The sequence below is a fragment of the Thunnus thynnus genome, chromosome 19 (genome assembly GCF_963924715.1).
Source record: "Thunnus thynnus chromosome 19, fThuThy2.1, whole genome shotgun sequence".
NCBI lineage: Eukaryota > Metazoa > Chordata > Actinopteri > Scombriformes > Scombridae > Thunnus > Thunnus thynnus.
The window spans coordinates 29,324,551-29,344,056 of record NC_089535.1 but is presented as its reverse complement, the minus strand read 5'-3'; the positions used below and the strand labels follow the sequence as shown (position 1 = coordinate 29,344,056).

The 19,506-nt window shown below is 38.9% G+C and overlaps 1 protein-coding gene across 1 annotated transcript in view; it reads left to right on the top strand.

Annotated features, from left to right (window-relative positions):
- megf10 (multiple EGF-like-domains 10) overlaps window positions 1-19,506 on the top strand; it is a 68,680-nt gene that overhangs the window by 23,842 nt on the left and 25,332 nt on the right. The window contains exons 6-8 of the mRNA XM_067574505.1: window positions 14,688-14,934; window positions 16,404-16,524; window positions 18,108-18,244. Of these exons, the coding sequence (XP_067430606.1) occupies window positions 14,688-14,934; window positions 16,404-16,524; window positions 18,108-18,244 (505 nt within the window). The remainder of the gene's footprint in view (window positions 1-14,687; window positions 14,935-16,403; window positions 16,525-18,107; window positions 18,245-19,506) is intronic.

The following is a 19,506-nucleotide window of genomic DNA, read 5'->3' as shown; positions in this document are numbered from 1 at the left end:
AAGGCAGTCCAGGAGGAGGACAGTCCACATATGGGTGCATGAGAGTGGCATGCTGCAGATGATAACAGAGAGGAACCTTTCATTGAGACTGTGATGGACACTCATCCCGGAGGTATTTTGGTTTAGTTTCTATCTGCGTCTATTTTTTAACCTAAATTAACTAAAGCCAACACGGGACTCAGTGCACAGTCGGCTGTGACCTAAATATCTCCACTCAATAAGTGTTTACATTTTTGTAAAGCAACAACATACTAGGGGCTCCCTGGGAGCTCACTTGGTAGAGGGGGTCCTTACCACAGGGGCTTGGTTTGAATCCAACCTCTTGCTTCATGTCATCCCCTCTCTCTCCACTGCCCCCCCGACTCTCTCCACCATCACTACCAAAGTGAAAAAAAAAAAATCTTAAAACAGACATAGAAGATACTTTAGGGGTGTTGGTAGGTGTATATTTGAACTTGTGCTCCCTCCACTGTGCTCTGGCAACGCTCAACAGACACTTCAGACTGACATCATTTTTAATTGAATTAGGCTGCACAGTGGCTCATTTACAGTTCTGTCCTTCATTCAGACATCAACATGATCCATTACACACTGTCTCTGCAGCCGTCGCCCACCAGCTGCCACTTTTCACTTTTTACCAGCTGCGAATAGTCCCTCCTTTTCTGTAGCACATTGCATTATGGGACAACAGTGTCCATCCATCAACACTACATTTAACTATCACTTTTCTTCATGTGTGAATACCACAACCTCCAACAAGCCACTTTCTTTGAGATAATGTCATTAAAGTTTGTTCATGTTTACCAGCTCAGTTGTTCTCTGAAGCTTTCAAGCAGAGGATCCTGAGATTTAATGTGCGACACACGTTGGCTGTGTTGTGAAGCATTACGTCATTTCATCACATTTCATCAAGTGGACCACTGTAGCACACACCAAATGGAATGGAAGAAGTAATGGAGGTCCAGTAGCCAGGATGTGCTTATCTGGAGTGCAAATGGGACTAAATTGCTGCTTTCTTGAACAGTTGGCACACATTGATGCTGGGAATGGTTGATGCATGTTATGCAGGGCAACACACACCGGTAACACACACTGCCGGTGGTCAGCGCTTCTTTTCTTGAATGGAATGTGTTCTTGTGGAAACACTTAAATTTATTTGTTAAATGGCTCATGAAATTTTGTCGTTACTTCTTTAATGTGATGCATCTCTATCTGAAAAAGCATGTTGGAGTGGAGACATTAGACAGTGAGGATTCATGTTAAATTAGACCAGTATAGTTGTGAAATGGGAGGGATTATTTTAGGCATCCAAGGTTCTGGAAATAAAAGTTATTTAGTGTAAAGTTTAGATGTATATGTCATAGACAATGTTAGGTTACTGGTAAAATCTGTGTGGAAAAAAGTGTAGCTCTTTGATAAAAAGTAAAAAAGTTTACATACGAGAGAGAGAGGAGAGGTTAGCTACAACCCAACCAGTGTTTCTGTAGGAAACATCCAATCAGCAGATGTTTTAGGGTTCTTTCACACCCGTAGTTCATTTGGTCCAGATCAAGGAAAAAAAGATAAAATGCTGCCGTTTAGTTCCTTTCCAATTCAACACTGATGTTATACAGACTGACAGATGCGTCTTATGTATATATATTATGTGTCACAAAGAGCCTATAAAATAACTGATTATGAGCATTATTATTATTAGACTGCAAATCCACCACATTTTATGAATAATGAAAAACCACAAACTGGAAAACATTTTCAGTATAGACACGTTGTTAGTCTCACCTCTCTGTTGGTGTCACATTTTAGGCTGATGACTTGGTCTGATGACATTCAGCTTTAACACTTGGAGTATGTTTGTCAGTTTGTTCTTGAAGTGGATTTGACACAAAACACTGGAAGTTCAGTCTTATAAGTGTCTGTGTCAAAGCTGGGGAAGTCCTTTCCTCTCATGTGTCTTGTGAGATTGCTGGACCCTCATCTCACTATCATTTGACACTTCAAAGGTCCCAGACTTCATATCAACATAAGTCCCCAGGCTAACGTTAGCGCTGCATATTTGCTACAGTTGTAGCATCCACTCATTAACACATTAAGACTGTTGTTTGTTTTTGGGGCCTTTAATAGCTATCAGTTGAAACATGAGCTATTTTGTTTTTACAAACTTCCACTCAGTGTTTGTTGGAGGTTATTTTTGTGTCTGCTTATGAGCCTGTGAATGTGTCTCCATGCAGGCCTATATGCTGATATGCATGAGGAGCCCACAGGGTGTGCCCCTGCTGTCTTCAGTTTCAGCCTGTAATAAAGGAGCTTATTGTTGTGTCTGGGCCCCGGGGCTCCCCTGGGCCCCACTAGGCCTGGCCTGTCTGTCTGCTCTCTCACACACAGCACTTGTCTATAAAAAAGAAGTTTCTCTTGTCAATAGGAATTTAATGAAAGAATTAATGACTTGGAAACTTGATGTTTAAAGTGAGACTATGTAACTTTTGCTGAGCAGCAGCAACGGTGGCTTCTGCTCCCACACAGGGTAATGACAGGATGCTGGTGTGTTCAAATCTATTGATATCTGCACCACTCTAACAGGAAGAAGCACTTTTTGAAGGTTTATGGCTGATCTGATTACTATGATCAAAAACATCTGAACCATAGATATACAGTATACACATAGATACCACACTGGTACCCTGCAGCTGTATTGGTCCGGGGGAGTCATCACTCTGAATGCATACAAGTATATTGTGGGAAGAGGTCTAGCTGCTCTTACAGCAAGCATCATAATTGACTGAATTGTCGATCAATCAAGATAATGAGTTCCCTAACATGTAATATGCCCCACTAACTTTACGATCCACATCATCTTCACACACCACAGAAGATACAAAGCCTCATAGGTGCTAGCATGTAACTCTGTGGCTCTTTTAATAACCAGATAAATTAGAAATTGGTGTGATGACAAGCTAATGAACGACCGTAATTCACCAAGGGGCTGATCAAGGGCTGATAAATAAATGAAAACACAACAGATGTGTCTGGTAATATGTGTGGTTACTATTAGTGGTAAATATGACAAAAATAAACCCAGCTATGCCAGACTAAGATGTAGTTGTGTAATTTAGGAATATTTGAATGTTGAATCGCAGCCACAAAAAGGAATAACAGAAACATGTAATTCCCACATGAAACCGCACTACAGCAATAACTAATGCAGAACAGAAGCCGGTGTTAGAAGTTTTGTTACTGATGGAGTAAAGCAGACTTTGCTTCTTTCCAATGCATTATTATTGGACCATGAAGGGTTAATCTTGCCTGATTCCACCGTGTGTCTTTGTTCACACCTGGTTGTTTGGGAACACAGATATGATGCTCCTGACCACTTTAGAAAACAGGCTGTAGCAGCAGTAGGTGTGCTGCATTATCTCTATTGCTTAGAAATCAAACTTTTGTTTTTATGAGAAAGAATTTACTTTTTACATATTTAAAAGTTACACAGTTTTGCTTTGATCAATGGAGTAAGAAGTATGTTGTGGGAACCATGAGGCCATCTGCATTATGTGTGCTCCTTTTCTTTTTATGCATTGTTCTGTTTGGTTTTGTTGACTTCTTTTTCACTTAATTAGAAGCAATGAACAAAAGAGGTACTTGTCGGTACCATCATACACACTGTGCGAACGTAAAAGTTGGTACAAATACAAGTCATTGGTAATTAATAAAAAATGTTGGTCTAAACAGAAGGAGTAGAGATGAAAAAGGGAAGAAAAGAGAAGAGAAGGAAAAACATGTGGATGACATTACTATAGTGACTGAATACTACTGCTCTGAATAATCCAGTTAAGACAAACAGTCTCACCACATTTTTTCCAAGACTTGAATTTGAGTCAAGCATTGTTTGGACTTTGTCTTTTTAGTATTTCAACTGCCAGTAAAATGGCTGATTTCCCCCCTGTAACCTCACTTCTCTGATATAAAGTCTGATATTAAGATTCATCTGTTAATTCAAACTTTTGAAAACTTTGGAACCTACTGTCCCTTTGGGCCTGATTAACATGCTGGGTTATTATAACTCAGCAGTGTTCACATATGTTGCCCCAAAATCATGTTCAGTGATTTAATCAGGTTAAACATTTAAAAAATGTCCTAAAATTTCCCCCCCCACCCCATACACCCTGTGTATGGGGTGGGGGGGGAACCACCCCATACACCCTGTGTATGGGGTGGTTCACCCTACTTTTAAAGTTGAACTGCTACAATTCTTTCTCAACAGTATCATCTGACTGTGCCAACTGTTAAACTCCAGTCTGACTTCATAAAGATGTTGATACACTCATCTTGCTCACCTGTGCCCTCACATTAATATTAACTATCTGAGCAGCAGCAAGTCATTCTAGACTCTTTTTGACCTGTGATTTGTGTTGAGGCTTTGCAGACTCTGGACCGAAAAACGATTCACCCTCCTTATCAAAAATCAATACATTTATATTTCGATTTCAATACAGATCACCACATCATCCTGTCTGGTAACTAGTGTGTGCTTTCTGAGCTCAGTGTCTAATCTCCTCCTTCCCAGTAACCACTGGTCTGTGACTAATTAGTCAGTCCAGTCAGTCCACAGATCAATACCAGGCGTTGGCCCAGACAGCTACCTGAGCTGAGCCCTGTCACACAGCATCAGAGTATAATAGATTGATAGCTGCTTATTCCACTGTTCATGTCTGAGAACTGTGGGGGATGTTCTCAGCCAGTCATGAGAGAACTTGTAATTATTTAATATTGTGGATTTATTGTGGACATTTGAAAAAATGTATTTTTTTGCTCTAGGAGGAAAGAGGATTAGGATTAGGATACAGCCAATGTATCAGCTGTATTAGGTCAGTGACTCACAGCACTAAGTCACTGTGCATTCCCCATCCCCTTTAGTAACATATCTTTAATTTCCTCAAGAGCCTCCAAAGAGTCAGATGTATTGTAACTGTGTTTTACAGGTCAGCGGGCCCCAACAATATGTCTGAGGATCAATTTAGGGGCCAAGAACAGGAAATGGGGGATGGCTGCGTTCAGGGGGAAGCAGGAATAATAGGAGACAATTGTGTGGTAGGAAATGACCTGGGGCGATGGAGCTTGTGATTTAGTACACATGACAACAACACAAGATGCTCAGGAGGCCTCAAGTTCAGCTGTGAGAATATAGCAGCAACAACAACATATACTGTATATCTTAGAGAGTCGCTGCATAAAATCCCCTTCTGACATATGTTAGTCAGTAGACCTACAGTACTTTACTTTGTCATGCTTTGGTGACCTGTTGTCAGCCTTTATATTCCAGTTTTTTCTGATTTTAATACATATATAATACATCATTTAATTTGTAATGCACTTTTCATTCATAGTGAAACCATAGTGCTACAGTATTGATAACATAGAACACACAACATAAAGAAAATAACAAGAGTTAAGATGAAAAAGCCACCCTGAATAGAGAGGTTTTTATGCCATTTTAAAAGAGACTAGGGTCTGTGCTGCCCTCAGATGGTTAGGAAGGCTGTTTCACAAGCTTGGTGCAGCAGAGCAGAAGGTTCGATCCCCCACGGTGCGGAGCTTGGTACTGGGGGCCTGGAGGAGCAATCTGCTGGCAGATCTGAGGGTGCAGGTGGAGGTTTGTGGTGAGATCAGTTCCCGTATGTGAATTGCGGAACTTTGTAGTCAACCCTGAAGGAGACTGGGAACCAGTGCAATGAAGAAAGAATTGGTGTTATATGTTTGTGTTTTCACGCTCTCAGCAGGATCCTGGCAGTGCTGCTCTGAATGTACTGGAGCTTCTCAGTGCTTCTGCCAGGGATCCCTGTGAAGAGCACGTTGCATTAGTCCAGTGTTGAGGAGATAAAGGAACAGAAGTTTCTCTGCATCTGACAGGGTTAGAGAGAGTTTAGAGATGATTTTGAGATGGTAGAAAGAGGTTTTGCACAGATGTTTTATATGGTCATCAAAAGTCAGCTGAGGTTTAAACTATGTATATTCAGTACATATATATATATATGTGTGTGTGTGTGTGTATACACTCCCTGAGTATGAGGAAACATAATTGTTGGCAAGATTGTTTTCCTTTTTGCTAACTATGTGCACCACACAGATTCCAGGATGATCAGTGATAGGTTAAGTCCCATTCTGTGCTTAAAGTGAGGACCAGAATCAGGTTTATTGCCAAATAGGTTTGTACATACAAGGAATTAGTGGTGCATAATAATCAAAAAATAGAAGGTAAGAGAAAATACAAGTACCACAAAAAACAGGTGATATAAACATATAATACAATTTTACAATTAAAAAATAAAATATAGTAAGTGAAAGTGTAAGTGAAGAATGTGCAAATGTTCACAGTATAATATATAAACGGTATAAACAGTACCTGTAATCATTATATTATGTATATATATTTCCGTACGGTATATGTATGTGTTTATTCCAAACAGACTCTTCTGTCTGCGTCTGTGCTCTTTCAGATTCTGCTTGCTTACACCTCTATCCCTGAGTCACTCTGACCCTTGAAATTCAGTCAGCTCTTTGCTTCTGCCTCCACTTGGTTTCTTTCAACACCTACAGTATTCTACTGCCCCCAAATGCACTCCTCATGTTCAGTCTAGCTGCACATAAATGATTTAAACAGATCTTGTGTAAGTATTTTACACCCTAATGCACAAGATATAAAAGACAATATGTCTGTACATTGTCAGGGCTAAATGAAGAAACCAGAAACCCAGTAAGACAGTTCAGGAGGGAAAAAGAATAATGAATGAATCCCTCACCTCTCTTAAAGTTCCACTGCCGTTGTTTTAATTTCCATTTACAACACAAAATATCTCTGGTGTCTAAGAAGTCTTTGTCGTCACACATCAGCAGATTTTCTTTTTGTGATTATTATTGTTGCAGTACTTTATGACGTCAAGTATCTCTTGAGCCAGATGGGTTTTGAAATTGTTGGATGGACAACTGAACTTAAAAGAGTGCTCCAGACATTTAGTTCCATACATACATAAGGTTTTGGGTATCACAAGAGAGATTAAATAGTGACTGAGATATCCTGACTTTCCAACATTTTAAAGTGTGGGAACGCTATTGGGCACTACAACAAAATCAGGGAGTGCAGCTTAAAGAAGCAAACAGATGATTTGTGGTGCAGGTTCTATAAAGCATGGTATCCCCATGCAAAGACACTGTTGATTGGTGAGATAGTTTTATTGTAATTTGCCAATAAATCTCTGGAGGAGGACACACATTCCCACTCAGCGTGGAAAACTAGAGGGACGCTACAGATGTTTTTTCTCACCAGGAATCCTCCGTATCAGTGTGAAAGGCGTTTTCTGTTCCCATGAGCGCACCATGCCTGGTAGACTGGGTAATCACTAAATAGATGGAAAAACATCTCGGTCCCAATCCCTCCCCAGTGTGGAGGGTCAGAGCCGAGCCAACTCTCAACAACTGGCAGCTCAAATTACTGGCTCATGACTTTTTCTTTTTGTGACTGACTCTTTTCCTCCTGAAATCTCACTTGGTGTGGAGGTGTGAGGAAGCTTTTGAACATTTTTATGTCTTCTTGTGTCTACATGTGAAGATACATGTATGTAGAAGTTACACTGGCTATTTAGTTTTGTTCAGCACCGTAGTTAATAGCAGATGAAGGATAACATTATGGGGTCTTTTTTATGAGGTTTTTTTTTTTTTCTCCATGATGAATATCCAGTAGAATAAAAACTGTGCAATCCTGCAACTGTGATGTATCTAGCCTTGTGACCATCACAGTGCAGTCTTTTTTGTTCACGGCCATCTTAAATAGGCCAATGAAAGAGACTAGTCTGTTCTCCGGCGAGCGGATGAGGAGCCCCAAGCTCCTGGAGTTTGGCCTTTTTTCAATCTAGGTCAGATTTCACAAAGGTACCAGGATGCTAGACTTGAATGCAGGAGGGTTTTACATGTGCATCTTAGTATCTCTAATCTCCTCCTCCTCTTTGTCTCCTCCCCCACCCCCAATCCTCGCCACTGTTTGTCACACAGGGCCAGACTGCCTGGGGAAAAGGAAGTATGCACTTTCTATCAGGTCAGAATAAAGCAGGCTAATGCAGGAGGAATAAAAGGAGCCTGTTAATCACTTGAACAGCTTCAGAATGGTGGACTGGTTGGAGATGGCTGTGTTACTCTGCATTCTGGGCACATAAACACCAGGCTGTGTTTATGTAGTAGAAGAGAGGAGGCTGATCTCTAAGGAAATCCATAGTTATTTATACAAAAATACCATCTTTATGGTACTGTTTGTATGAATAATTATGGACTGTGTGGGCAATTGTTTTTACAATAATGCAAGTGACCAAAACCAATATAAAATAATTCTAAACTTAAGGTCCTCTAACTAGCTTTTTCCAGAGCTTTCACCCTCTTCTGGCCGATAGTAGATGGCATCCATTTGGACTGGGAGATTGGAAAAAGTGAGTGAGTGGAGAAGGAACTTTTCTCAAACAAAACTTGACTGATGCTCACCAAAAGTAACTTCAACCTGTTAACAGTGAGCCAAAACTTAAAGCACTAATCAATACTTTTAAATGTACAATGAATCAAATGATAGTGTGTAATGTGAAAGCTCATTGTTTTGGTTTACTAATCAATATTTTTTATATGAACAAGAAATAAACTTACTTTGTACGATATGAAGACAGTTTAGCACTCCACCTCCCCCTCATTTTGTTATTCTCATACAGGCAGGAGACTGTAAGGTGTTTTCAAATTAATTAATTCATTAATTAATGCAGTTAACATTTTAAAATAAAAAGGCTGCAGATCTGCGGATTATCTTATTTGCCAGTTATGTTTCATATTGTATTTCAGTGGACTAAGGACACGTATATATATCACGTCATATCACGTGCACGTGCCTGGTTTTTATGTAGGGGAGAACGAGGTAACATGAACTACTTTTTACATTTGATGATTTTACTGCAAAATTAAAGTGTTTTTGTTTCAAATAATAGTTACCGTATGTACCTCAGGTTGTTGTGTACCCATGGAAATTAAAACAAGTTATCCAATTATTATGGTTTTAGAACAATGAGCCATCAAAAAAAGTTAGTCCTATGGCACAATTTGCCCCAAGGTAGGGGTAAAATGAGCATGGAGATGGGGTAAATTGAGCACTCTACGGGTAAATAGTTCTACCATTAAATATTGATATAAAAATTACACAAAATCAAACAAATTTGAGATAATTTTGTACTTTATCAATGCCATCAATTTAACAAAGGCAAAAACTTGTACTTTTAAGTAAAATGATATGTTTGTATCCTGTTACACAACATGTTACCTAAACATTTTCAGTAAAGATTAAAGTGTGATCTGAGCTACAGAAAGACTGTATGTGTAAATGTGCTTTTCTGTATACAGACAGGTGACAAATTAAAGGAAAAACCACCACCCCCTTGACCCCTACAGTGAGGGGATCTGGTGGCTCTGTTATGCTTTGAGGGGCATTTTGCATTTTGCTCACACTGACTGAAATGAACATGTAATAATGTCCAAAACTTATCTGTTTTAATTAAGATACAAGATGATAACTTTAGTAACATGATGAATTCACTTGGCATGACAAAAATCATTTTATTTGCTCTGTTTTGCTTACAACTCTCTCCATGTGCTTGAGTCCACTGGCTCTATTTACCCCGTTCTCCCCTACGTGGGTTTTGAAACTAATAAAAAAACATACATTGTTAGGACCAATCATTCAGGGCTTCAGCTTTTTGGTGCTCAAAAACTGGTATTTTAATGGAACAGAGCGGAACTTATCTTGGAGTATCGGAGAGATGTGGAGAAATATCTCAGCACATGACAAAACGCAACAAACACAACGAAATACACTTCCGTGTAAATATTTTTCTAATGTGATGTGAGTCATAAACTAATGAAATGTTAGTATTTAGTCCTCCTTGACTAGGAAATTTGAGATGTGCTACCTTTTTTTAATATTTTTGGAACATGCCTACTGGATTTTGGGTTTAGCACTCCACTGAGAATCCCATTGTTGAAGCGTAACCTCCTTCTCCAATTCATAACGAAAAAAGTGTTTTCACTGATGTACTACATCTAGTACAGGTGTCACTGCACTACTGAAATTGGAATAAAACTGCCACTCTCAGGATCAATCCTGAGCTCCTTCAGAGTTGTCAGGACATTTGTATTTATTATTAAGTATGATGGTATTCTAAGTCATTAAAGAAATAACATTTTGTTGTCCTATAAGTTAGTTGTTGCCTAACACTATTGGAGTTATAAGACCATTTAGAGCAAAAAAGGCACAGCAAAGTGTCAGAGAACACTTGTAAATGATGATGGGACAGAGGTGCAGTGCGTTACTGTTCATCAGTTATTTTGTGGTAATTTAAACATTTAAAGATCAGCTTAAACAAAAAGGCCCTGTATTGTTCTCTACTTTTACATGATGCATGCATGCAGTTAATTATGATAAGTTCCATAGGAGTGAAGACTCCTGAAATACTAAATAATTGAAAATTGAGTTCAATTTAGTTGAATTATTTTGAAATATGTTCATACTATTTACATGGGAAATATTGCACTCAGTATGCCTTTAGTTTCAGTAGCAGTCTTACATTTGGTTCAAAGACATGATTCATTATTTCAGGCTGAAAAGGCTTTGATTCATTTAGCATTCTCTACCTTGCTTCTCTCTCTGCTGCTGCGGCTCATGAAGTGGCAGTACATCTGTCCTCTGCACTGCACACAGACACTATATTAAACACATATCCAGAGAGAAAGGCACATATGACCATAAACCACAGGAACACCATCACTGCAATCACCTAGTTTTACTGCAGTTGCAATGTGTATACTCTAATCAGAGCAGTGAAACCACAATCAGCTGCAGAGGTCAGTCACAGCCTGCAGGATACCACAGAACAGATGGGAAACAGTTTTCCTTATTTACCATAGACACGGTACTATCAGGATCAGAGGTGAAGCTCTGAAAACCTAAAGCTAGCTGTTGAGTGTGGCTTGAGATTAGGTTTGAGATGAAAACATTGTGGATTGACAGCTGACAGGTGACCAAACATACTCTGTAACTGGTTTACATCTCCGAGACAAAATCAAATGATTTTTTCTCCGATTACCTGCTGTGAAAACCAAAGATAACAAGGTTACAACAGCATAATGACAGGTTTTTAGAGAATGAAAGGTCATTCCAGACCTTAGAGACGGTAGTTTAATAAGATTTTTTTTAAAACTTAAGCTCCATACACTAGTTTTCTGGAGTTTATTTCAATTTGAATCTTAAATTAGTCACTGAGATCTGGGAGCAAAAGAAAGCTGATGAGTCAGAAACATGAGCAGTCAGATGAAGGTTGTAAACAAACATCCAGGTTAGCGAACTTATCTGGAAGAGAAAAGGTGAAATATGAAATTATAATCCATACATCTAAACCCACTCTATGCTTCAACTTTGACCTATTCTACTCACTGTAGTTCAGTCAGCATGTGGGATGGGTTATTATGTGAATATGTACAGTGTTGATATTTGGACTGTGACCTTATATGATACGATATTTGGTGAGTGACGATAATAACTTCCAAATAAAATGGTTTATCGTTGGTTTGTTTATAACCTGTCTGATCGTCTAACTGATCGTGCTTCTTGATTTGTCAGACTTCTTTATAGCAATGTTGCCGTGTTTGCGGATCACATGTTTTTCATATCAGAGAAGAAAGAGACTACCTTAACATCTTTTGCGTTGGGAGGAGGCTACTAGTTTCTTATAATCAGGAGTGTATCAGCTGGTTGCAAGTCTTGGGCAGGCTGATATGTGGTCGTTTGTCATGTGGGAGAAAGCAAATTTACAATGGTAGGTTGATCCAAATATGTCTGACAGGCAAAAGGCACATATCCTTATGTTGAGATACCTGTTCTCTGAGACTATGCCTCAGAATTCATCCTTCAAGTCAGTGGATAACCCTCTATTTCATCTGAACATCATTCTGAAGTGTACAAATGTCACGCTCCTCTGCAGTTGTGTCCAGGAGAAAAAGTGATCTGGAGGTAGTATCATCCACATCAATATTTGCCAAACGGAAAATACATGTACTGTATGTAGCAACCGGCTTGAATGATGCAAAGTCAGTGAAACGTCAAACTCCAACACGATGGTCTGAAGTTTTTCAGCATAACAGACTGAGCTGCGTCTTTACCGTCTTAAGCATCTATTTTGTTCAGCACTCTCATCAAGCTGGTTTCTAGCAGCAGCATGCAGCTGTTTGCAATAAAAAAGCTCTGATAAAACCACACTACTACTGTACACTACATGCCCAGCACCAAACAGCAGACAGTTAGAGACTAGCTGGCGAGCATTTAACTGCTAAAGAGACAGATATTTCTCTCAGGAGTTGGTGATCATATGTTGCTTTGCTGGATGTGTTAAAGGCAACTTCTTTGCTAACAAGTTGGCTACAATAACGATAAGTTAATATGTCAGTGTTGTCTTTACAGCTTGTTCTGCTGCCCCCAAATGGCCAAAAAATCAATAAATTTTGTCTTTAGCTTAAACAGCAGAAGGTTATAAACTATAAATGTTTGTAGTTACCTGTTACATATCTCACAGACGCATCTTTGGACCGTTGTCTTTATAGACTATATATAGTTTGTAGTTGGAGTATGCATATAGCTTTTCAGGGGAATCAGTTTTCAGGTGTTAGTTTTGTAAATATAGTAGTATTATAACCAATAGAAATTATGGCAAAACTATAAAACATTAGACCTGCCAGAATTATTGCCCACAGAAGGGCTAGCTGACTACAGAGCCACATAGAGTAAAAAGCCCCTATCTCAACTGTCAATTTCCCTATTTTTTTCCTGGTTAAAATCTCGCTTTCCCCTAAACTTAATATAGACCACCATGACGTAGAGTCCCATAATGAAAGGTCTGGCAGTCACTGTAAACCTTCTATTTGTTCTCCAGTCATTGCCAGTGGCCTCCTGACGTGTTCACTTCAAGATTAAAGACATCCAGAATAAACATGCCGTACAACACATTCTCAGGTTTACCAGTTAACTGTGGCTACACATGGAGAAGCTCCCATACTGCAAGTGGTGATGGGAAGGCCAGATGCACGGCAAAGCTGGCTTGTGTGTAAGAGGTGTGGTCTGATTAAGGCTGATATCCAACAGCCAGAGGTTAATGAGGTGGGTTCAGGTCGCCGCCTGCCTGGCCACACGGTAATTTAGATTGTAGAATCAGATGTTTTTCATGTCAGTGATGACGAGCAGGCTTTGGTTTCAACCTCCAAAGTTTGTTCAATTCTGTTTGTTCAGTGGTGGCACACAGCTCGCTGTCAGATCTCAGTTTGGTTCATGGAGTTAAGTGTTTGAACTCATTTCTGTATGAGGTAAAAGCATATAAATAAAAGAGAGTAAATGCTATTTATGTGAATGGGAGTGTTAAAATCTCAGCAGGATGATGGAATCAGGAGATCGATTACCTCACGTTGCATTTTATACTTTTTTTGTTTCTTGTTGTCAACAAATTCCACAAAAACACGAATACCAACAATGACTTCATCTACTTAGTATTGTGTATCAAAGCTTGATATATCTTATTCCTCTGTGTCATAGAGTTCTATTGTTGTGTAAAAATTATTAAAAACACATCAATGAGCCACATTGTTGCACTGGGTTACATGTTCCTTCATCACCATGAACACACACATACACACACACTGTAGTTTATCTGGACTCAATCCAACACACACTGTCCTACTGCCAGAAATACTCACCTGAACACCAAATATAGATTAATTCGCCACTGAAAATAGTCCCCAACAAATTCACTATTTCCCCCTGTTTGAGTAACGTTTGTTAAAAAGTACACTGACCAGCTGTTTTAGAAAATGATTGAGCCTTTTTTTTTTTTTTTTAAAGAAAACTATACATTTGTGAGTCATTTTCAAATGTTTCATCTTTGTCTGGAACAAATTGGGTTGGTGCTGACAGTGTATGGAATGCAACAGACAGACCAAACAGACCAAATTGTGTGCCAATCCAAATGATAGATGTTGAGATACTTCACTGGTTAATTGAAAACCTTGACCTGGGATCAACAAAGTCAGTAGTATTTATCATCAGCAGGACCTGTACCAAATTTTAAAACACTGCATCCAATAGTTGTTGAGATATTTCAGACCTATTGACCAAACAACTGACTGACCAACACTGCCTTCCCCAGAGACACAGTAATATAGAATAACACCATACTTATCCTTTAAGTATTTGCAGCTGAGTTCCACTGGGTGCTGGTGTCCATGAAGCTCTTTGAGATCAGGGTTGGACATGGTCATAGGGTCACTTGGTGACCAAGAATCAGTGCAGGGCCAGTGATTACCTGGCTGATAACAGCATCTTGTGTTCAGAGCTTGACATGGGGATATTACATTACATGTCATTAGGTTTTGGTGTTTAAGGGCCCCCAGTTCAGGCTGAACATAGGTCCTTGATGTAAAAAGTTTATAAGAGGGCTGAATACTGGTATACAGTGATTCAGTTCTAAAGCCCTTTTAAATGGCTTTTATGTAATGTCTTCTTTTGTCTGGTAGTAGTACTAAAGATGAGAACAATCATGTCAGAGATGATCATCACTCTTCATTCATCTCATCCTCAGCTTGTGACAGTAACCACTGGGGCCCCCACTGCAGTAACCGATGCCAGTGCCAGAACGGAGCTCTGTGTAACCCCATCACTGGAGCCTGTATCTGCACTCCTGGATACAGAGGCTGGCGCTGTGAGGCCCAGTGTGAAGTGGGTACCTATGGTAATGGATGCCAGCAGAAATGCCAATGCCAGAACGGAGCTGCCTGTCACCATGTGACCGGAGAATGCAAGTGCTCACCAGGATACACTGGAGCTTTGTAAGTGTGTGTGTGAGAATCTGTTTTCTGTTTCTCATCCCAGCAGTGACATGAAATTAAATCTTTTCTTGTGGCTCAGTGCCTACATAGAAACACTTTTTACACATTTGGGAAGCAGTCAGTTTTGTACTCTGTTGCTGGATATATTAACATGCATGAAGAATTTCTTTCCAAAGCCAGTGCCTCAATTGTTTTGTTTTGGATCAGAGTATGAGCTCATCTTGTTTCCACGGGTCAACACAGAACCAAGTTACTAAAGAAACAGGCTGGAACAGCAAGGATTTATGTGATCAAGTTGTGTTCAGTAAGACCTTACATGATATCTGGTGTATCAAGCTTCATTTTCACTGCCCATATGTGTGTAGAGGGCTAGTCCAGTCCACCGTAAGAAAATCCACAATGGGACTTTGGTCCCATTTTCACTTGTTGTTATTACACTTGTTATTATTTGGATAAAATCCAGATGTCATTTAATTCACTTCATTTACACTTAGTCATCACTTGCTTCTCTGTTAGCCAGATCAATGCTAGTAAATCCAGGTTGCTGTAACTCCAGTCCAGAGGGTGGTGGTAGTGCAGTTGAAGTTTTTTTTAGCTGCCAAAAAATGCCAGAAGAAAAATAAATTGTTCAGTTACAGCAATAGGCTATTTGAGATAAGGCAGGCCTGAGGATTCAATCACAGATTTCTGTCTGACTTTATGTGGCCTCATGTTGTCATCAGTAATGATAATGTCAAGAGATCAAGGTAACGGACAAATGTCAACTAATGTTTGAATTTCTTTATTTCAGGATGTGAATCAGTTTGAGGTAATGGGTCTGAAATTTCTGTGTAAAATCATTTTTAAAAAACTGAAGGTTACAGAATAAAATCTGTCATGAATATCACAGATATTCAGCATCTTAATACTGTATCACAAAGTATCACATCATAAAAACACTTGTGACAGAGTATTATTATTATTGAATAATACTCACTATTAAATCACATTCAGTCAGGATGTGATAGATGTTTATGTGACAGGCTACTGGAAACTGTCTGACTGCATCTTTATTTTACTTTTTTATCATTAGTTCTATAACAGTTAGTTGATTAATTAGTCATTTATGAATCAAAAATCCCAACTATGCTTTTTTTTGTTTTATTGTACATTAAATATCTTTGGGATTTGGACCGCTGGTTAAACAAAACAAACCATTTGATTATGTCAGCGACAGTTTATAGATATAATGATAAATCAATTGATTGAAAAAAAATATTCAACATTAATTGATAATCAAAATAATAATTAATTGCAGTCCAAATTCCATGGCAACAATAATGTAACATGGAACTGAAAATAAAAGTTTCACTGTTAAGGATTGCACATGTCAAGCAGGTTTGAGTGTTGTTACATAGAGTAAACCTCTATATGAGACATTCAAAAGGTGCACAGATATTAACCACATGTTGTTTTGTTTGTCCTCAAAGCTGTGAAGACCTGTGTCCTCCAGGTAAACATGGGCAGCAGTGTGAGGAGAGGTGTCCATGTCAGAATGGAGGAGTGTGTCACCATGTGACTGGAGAGTGCTCCTGTCCTGCAGGATGGATGGTACACACCCCCAACACACTCCCTACACGACCCCTGCTGTTTGTTTTAACGCTTCAGAAGAACAACTTATTGTTATTCATATTCCTCATGAATAAATAAATTAGACACAACGCCTACACCAGTGCACAGTGGCATAATACATACAGGACTATACATGACATGAGCTGTGTCACATATCATGATGTCATGAGATGAGGTTAGTGCCTGCTGTCTTGTATATTCAAATATGACCTATTAAAGGAATAACATTTTAGGAAGTACACCTGTGTGCTTTTCGGTGAACAGTGGGTGCAGTGACTGTGTACAGCTTCCTGGAGTCTTGTTGTCACAGTGAAGTGACAGAAACCTAAACCTGTTCTCACCATCTGTATCTGGCAACCTGCGCTGTAGCCATAGACAGTTTTGTTAGCTCAAAAATAGTTTCAGCACATAACTCCCTCTAAAACCACAAATTGTAGTTTTTATATTACATTTTGTACAAACAAAACAAACAAAAACAAACAAACGAGATACAACATGTTAATAGAAAATAAGATACAACACGCTTAACTCACGATTAGACCTTGCAGACTGGCTGCTGGATCCTCAATGTAGTTAATCATAAAAAAGAAAGACTAGGACAGCATACAATTTTGACTTTTAATATTGCAACATATATACAACATTTTAATCAATGAAATTTAGAGGTGTTGGTAGGTGCATTTTTGAAATTCGGACAGAGTCAGGCTAGCTGTTTCCCTCTGCTGCTAGTCTTTATGCTAAGCTAGGCTAACCACATTCTGACTACAGCTCTGTACTGAACACACCGACATGAGACTGATTTTCATCTGAACATCTCACTCTCAGAAAGAACGCAAATAAATGTATTTCCCAAAATGTTTCTACACATTTCTTTGACAGTATTTATAGATTATGTGTCCTCCACATTCCCATGGCCTTGATGTAGCTGTGAGGCTGGGGTTTTAGGTTTGACCTTTCTGTATTTAAAAGGAGAAGAATCATCAAAACAGTAATTGTTAGAAATACTGCAAGAGAAGTCAGATGAACTGATGGCATAACATAATTTAGCAACACACTGGGCATGAAAGAAGCATCTTAAAGATGGTGCACTAGACCTGGAGACAGAGGCAGTCACCATAATCCTCAAAGTAAGAACAGTATCATCAGACATGCTGCTATCTTCTGATAACATGTCAGTTTGAGCTGAGCCAGAGGAGAGAAAATCATGGCATGTGTCAAGGAATGAGCAGTCTCTTCAACATATTTGATAAAGTTAAAAGGCTCAGTGAGATTCAAAAGGTCTCTGGATACATACAGTACCAGTCAAAAGCACTATATCAAAATCAGTATCCTACATGATGTGATAGGAGCTCAGTGCATTCTTGCAGAGAAGCAGAGTTATGGATGAAAACAAAGAATAGAAGGTCTATAATATATCTGAGATGAGAAAATGAATTACTTGATTTCACACGTCAATAGGCCTGCTGACATTTAATACATGTACTGTGTAAAACTGAGTTTAGGCCTAGAAGCTACACACAAAGTTCAGAAATTAATGTTCTTCTTGTTGTTGCTGAATGCAGGGCACAGTGTGTGGCCAGCCATGTCCAGAGGGGAGATTTGGACCGAACTGTTCTCAGGAATGCCAGTGTCACAACAACGGCTTCTGTGTCTCGTCCACTGGACAGTGTCTCTGCAGCCCTGGATACACAGGAGAACGGTAAGAGTACATTTTTACTACACGTAAGAAGAAATTGTGAGCATGAAAGATCTGGACTGTCTGCTTTGTTAGAGGATGTAATCCTGCAACAAGGCTGCACACAGGATTCAGTTTTTGTGATTTAAGACTTATCACACTGCATAACGAAGAGTGTGCACATAAAATAGGTGCAATGATGTTTTTAAATAAATGTGTGAATTTTAAGGACACATTCACAAATTTACAGTGCCCTAAAAGATGATGAGTCGTTACTGAATTACTTTATTGATATTTTCATCTAACTACACCCTAAGCTCAGAAAATGTTTCTGTTAATGAGCTGCTGATTGTGCAACAGAGACCCTCAGAGTTTTTACAAGTGCATACTTAGAATTATTTTCAAGTAGAAAATAACAAGTGTTATTGATGTTTTTCAGTGATGGAACATTTGTGTTTAATGATCCAAAACTACTCGTTTCAAGTGTAGTTTTGACATATATAACAATTGATATATAATCCATCTGAAGCTTCACAGTGCTCTTAAAAACATCCTGACAACAGAAAGCCTGAACTAGTGATTAATGCTTATCACTAACTCACCTCCGATCACTATAATGGGATGAGATTTAGACCAACTTTAGGAACAGTAGGTGTGCTGTCTGTTGCAGGATTGTTTATTTTAAATAACTTTATGACACACTGATTTTGTTACAAGTGCTAAATATGTAGCAAATATGTTTAACCATGCAGGGATTGTGCTTTGAAATAAATGGTATCAGAGGCAGTGAAATATTGATAATAGTCTAAAGATGGAAGGGTAATATTAGAAAGTGCACTTTTGTGACAAAAAGGCAAATGAAACTGCAGTATGAACTGAGGATATTGTTACTATGCTTCAACTTGTTGATAAGTCTACAATTACACAGTGAATGTTATGTTTGGTCAGTCACACTGTCAGTATAGCAAGAATAGGCAAAATCTTCAAGTGCGAGTTAAGGATTTGCTGAGGGTGGAGATGGTCACATTTTGGCCCTGCGGTTAAGTGAGACAATAATATCACAGGTCAGACTGGTCATCCCCTGTTGAGAAGCCATAGTGGAAACATGTATGATCATGGTTAGACATGCCACAGAGCTGCCACAGCATGCTGTAGTCAGCTGAAATGGCAGTATATTATGAAGTCAAAACTCTGTTATGAAGTTCAAACTCTTGTTTATAAGTTTAAAAGTATGTTTTGTGGATTTTAGAGGGTCTTTATAAAGCCACCACAAGATTTGTCCCTTT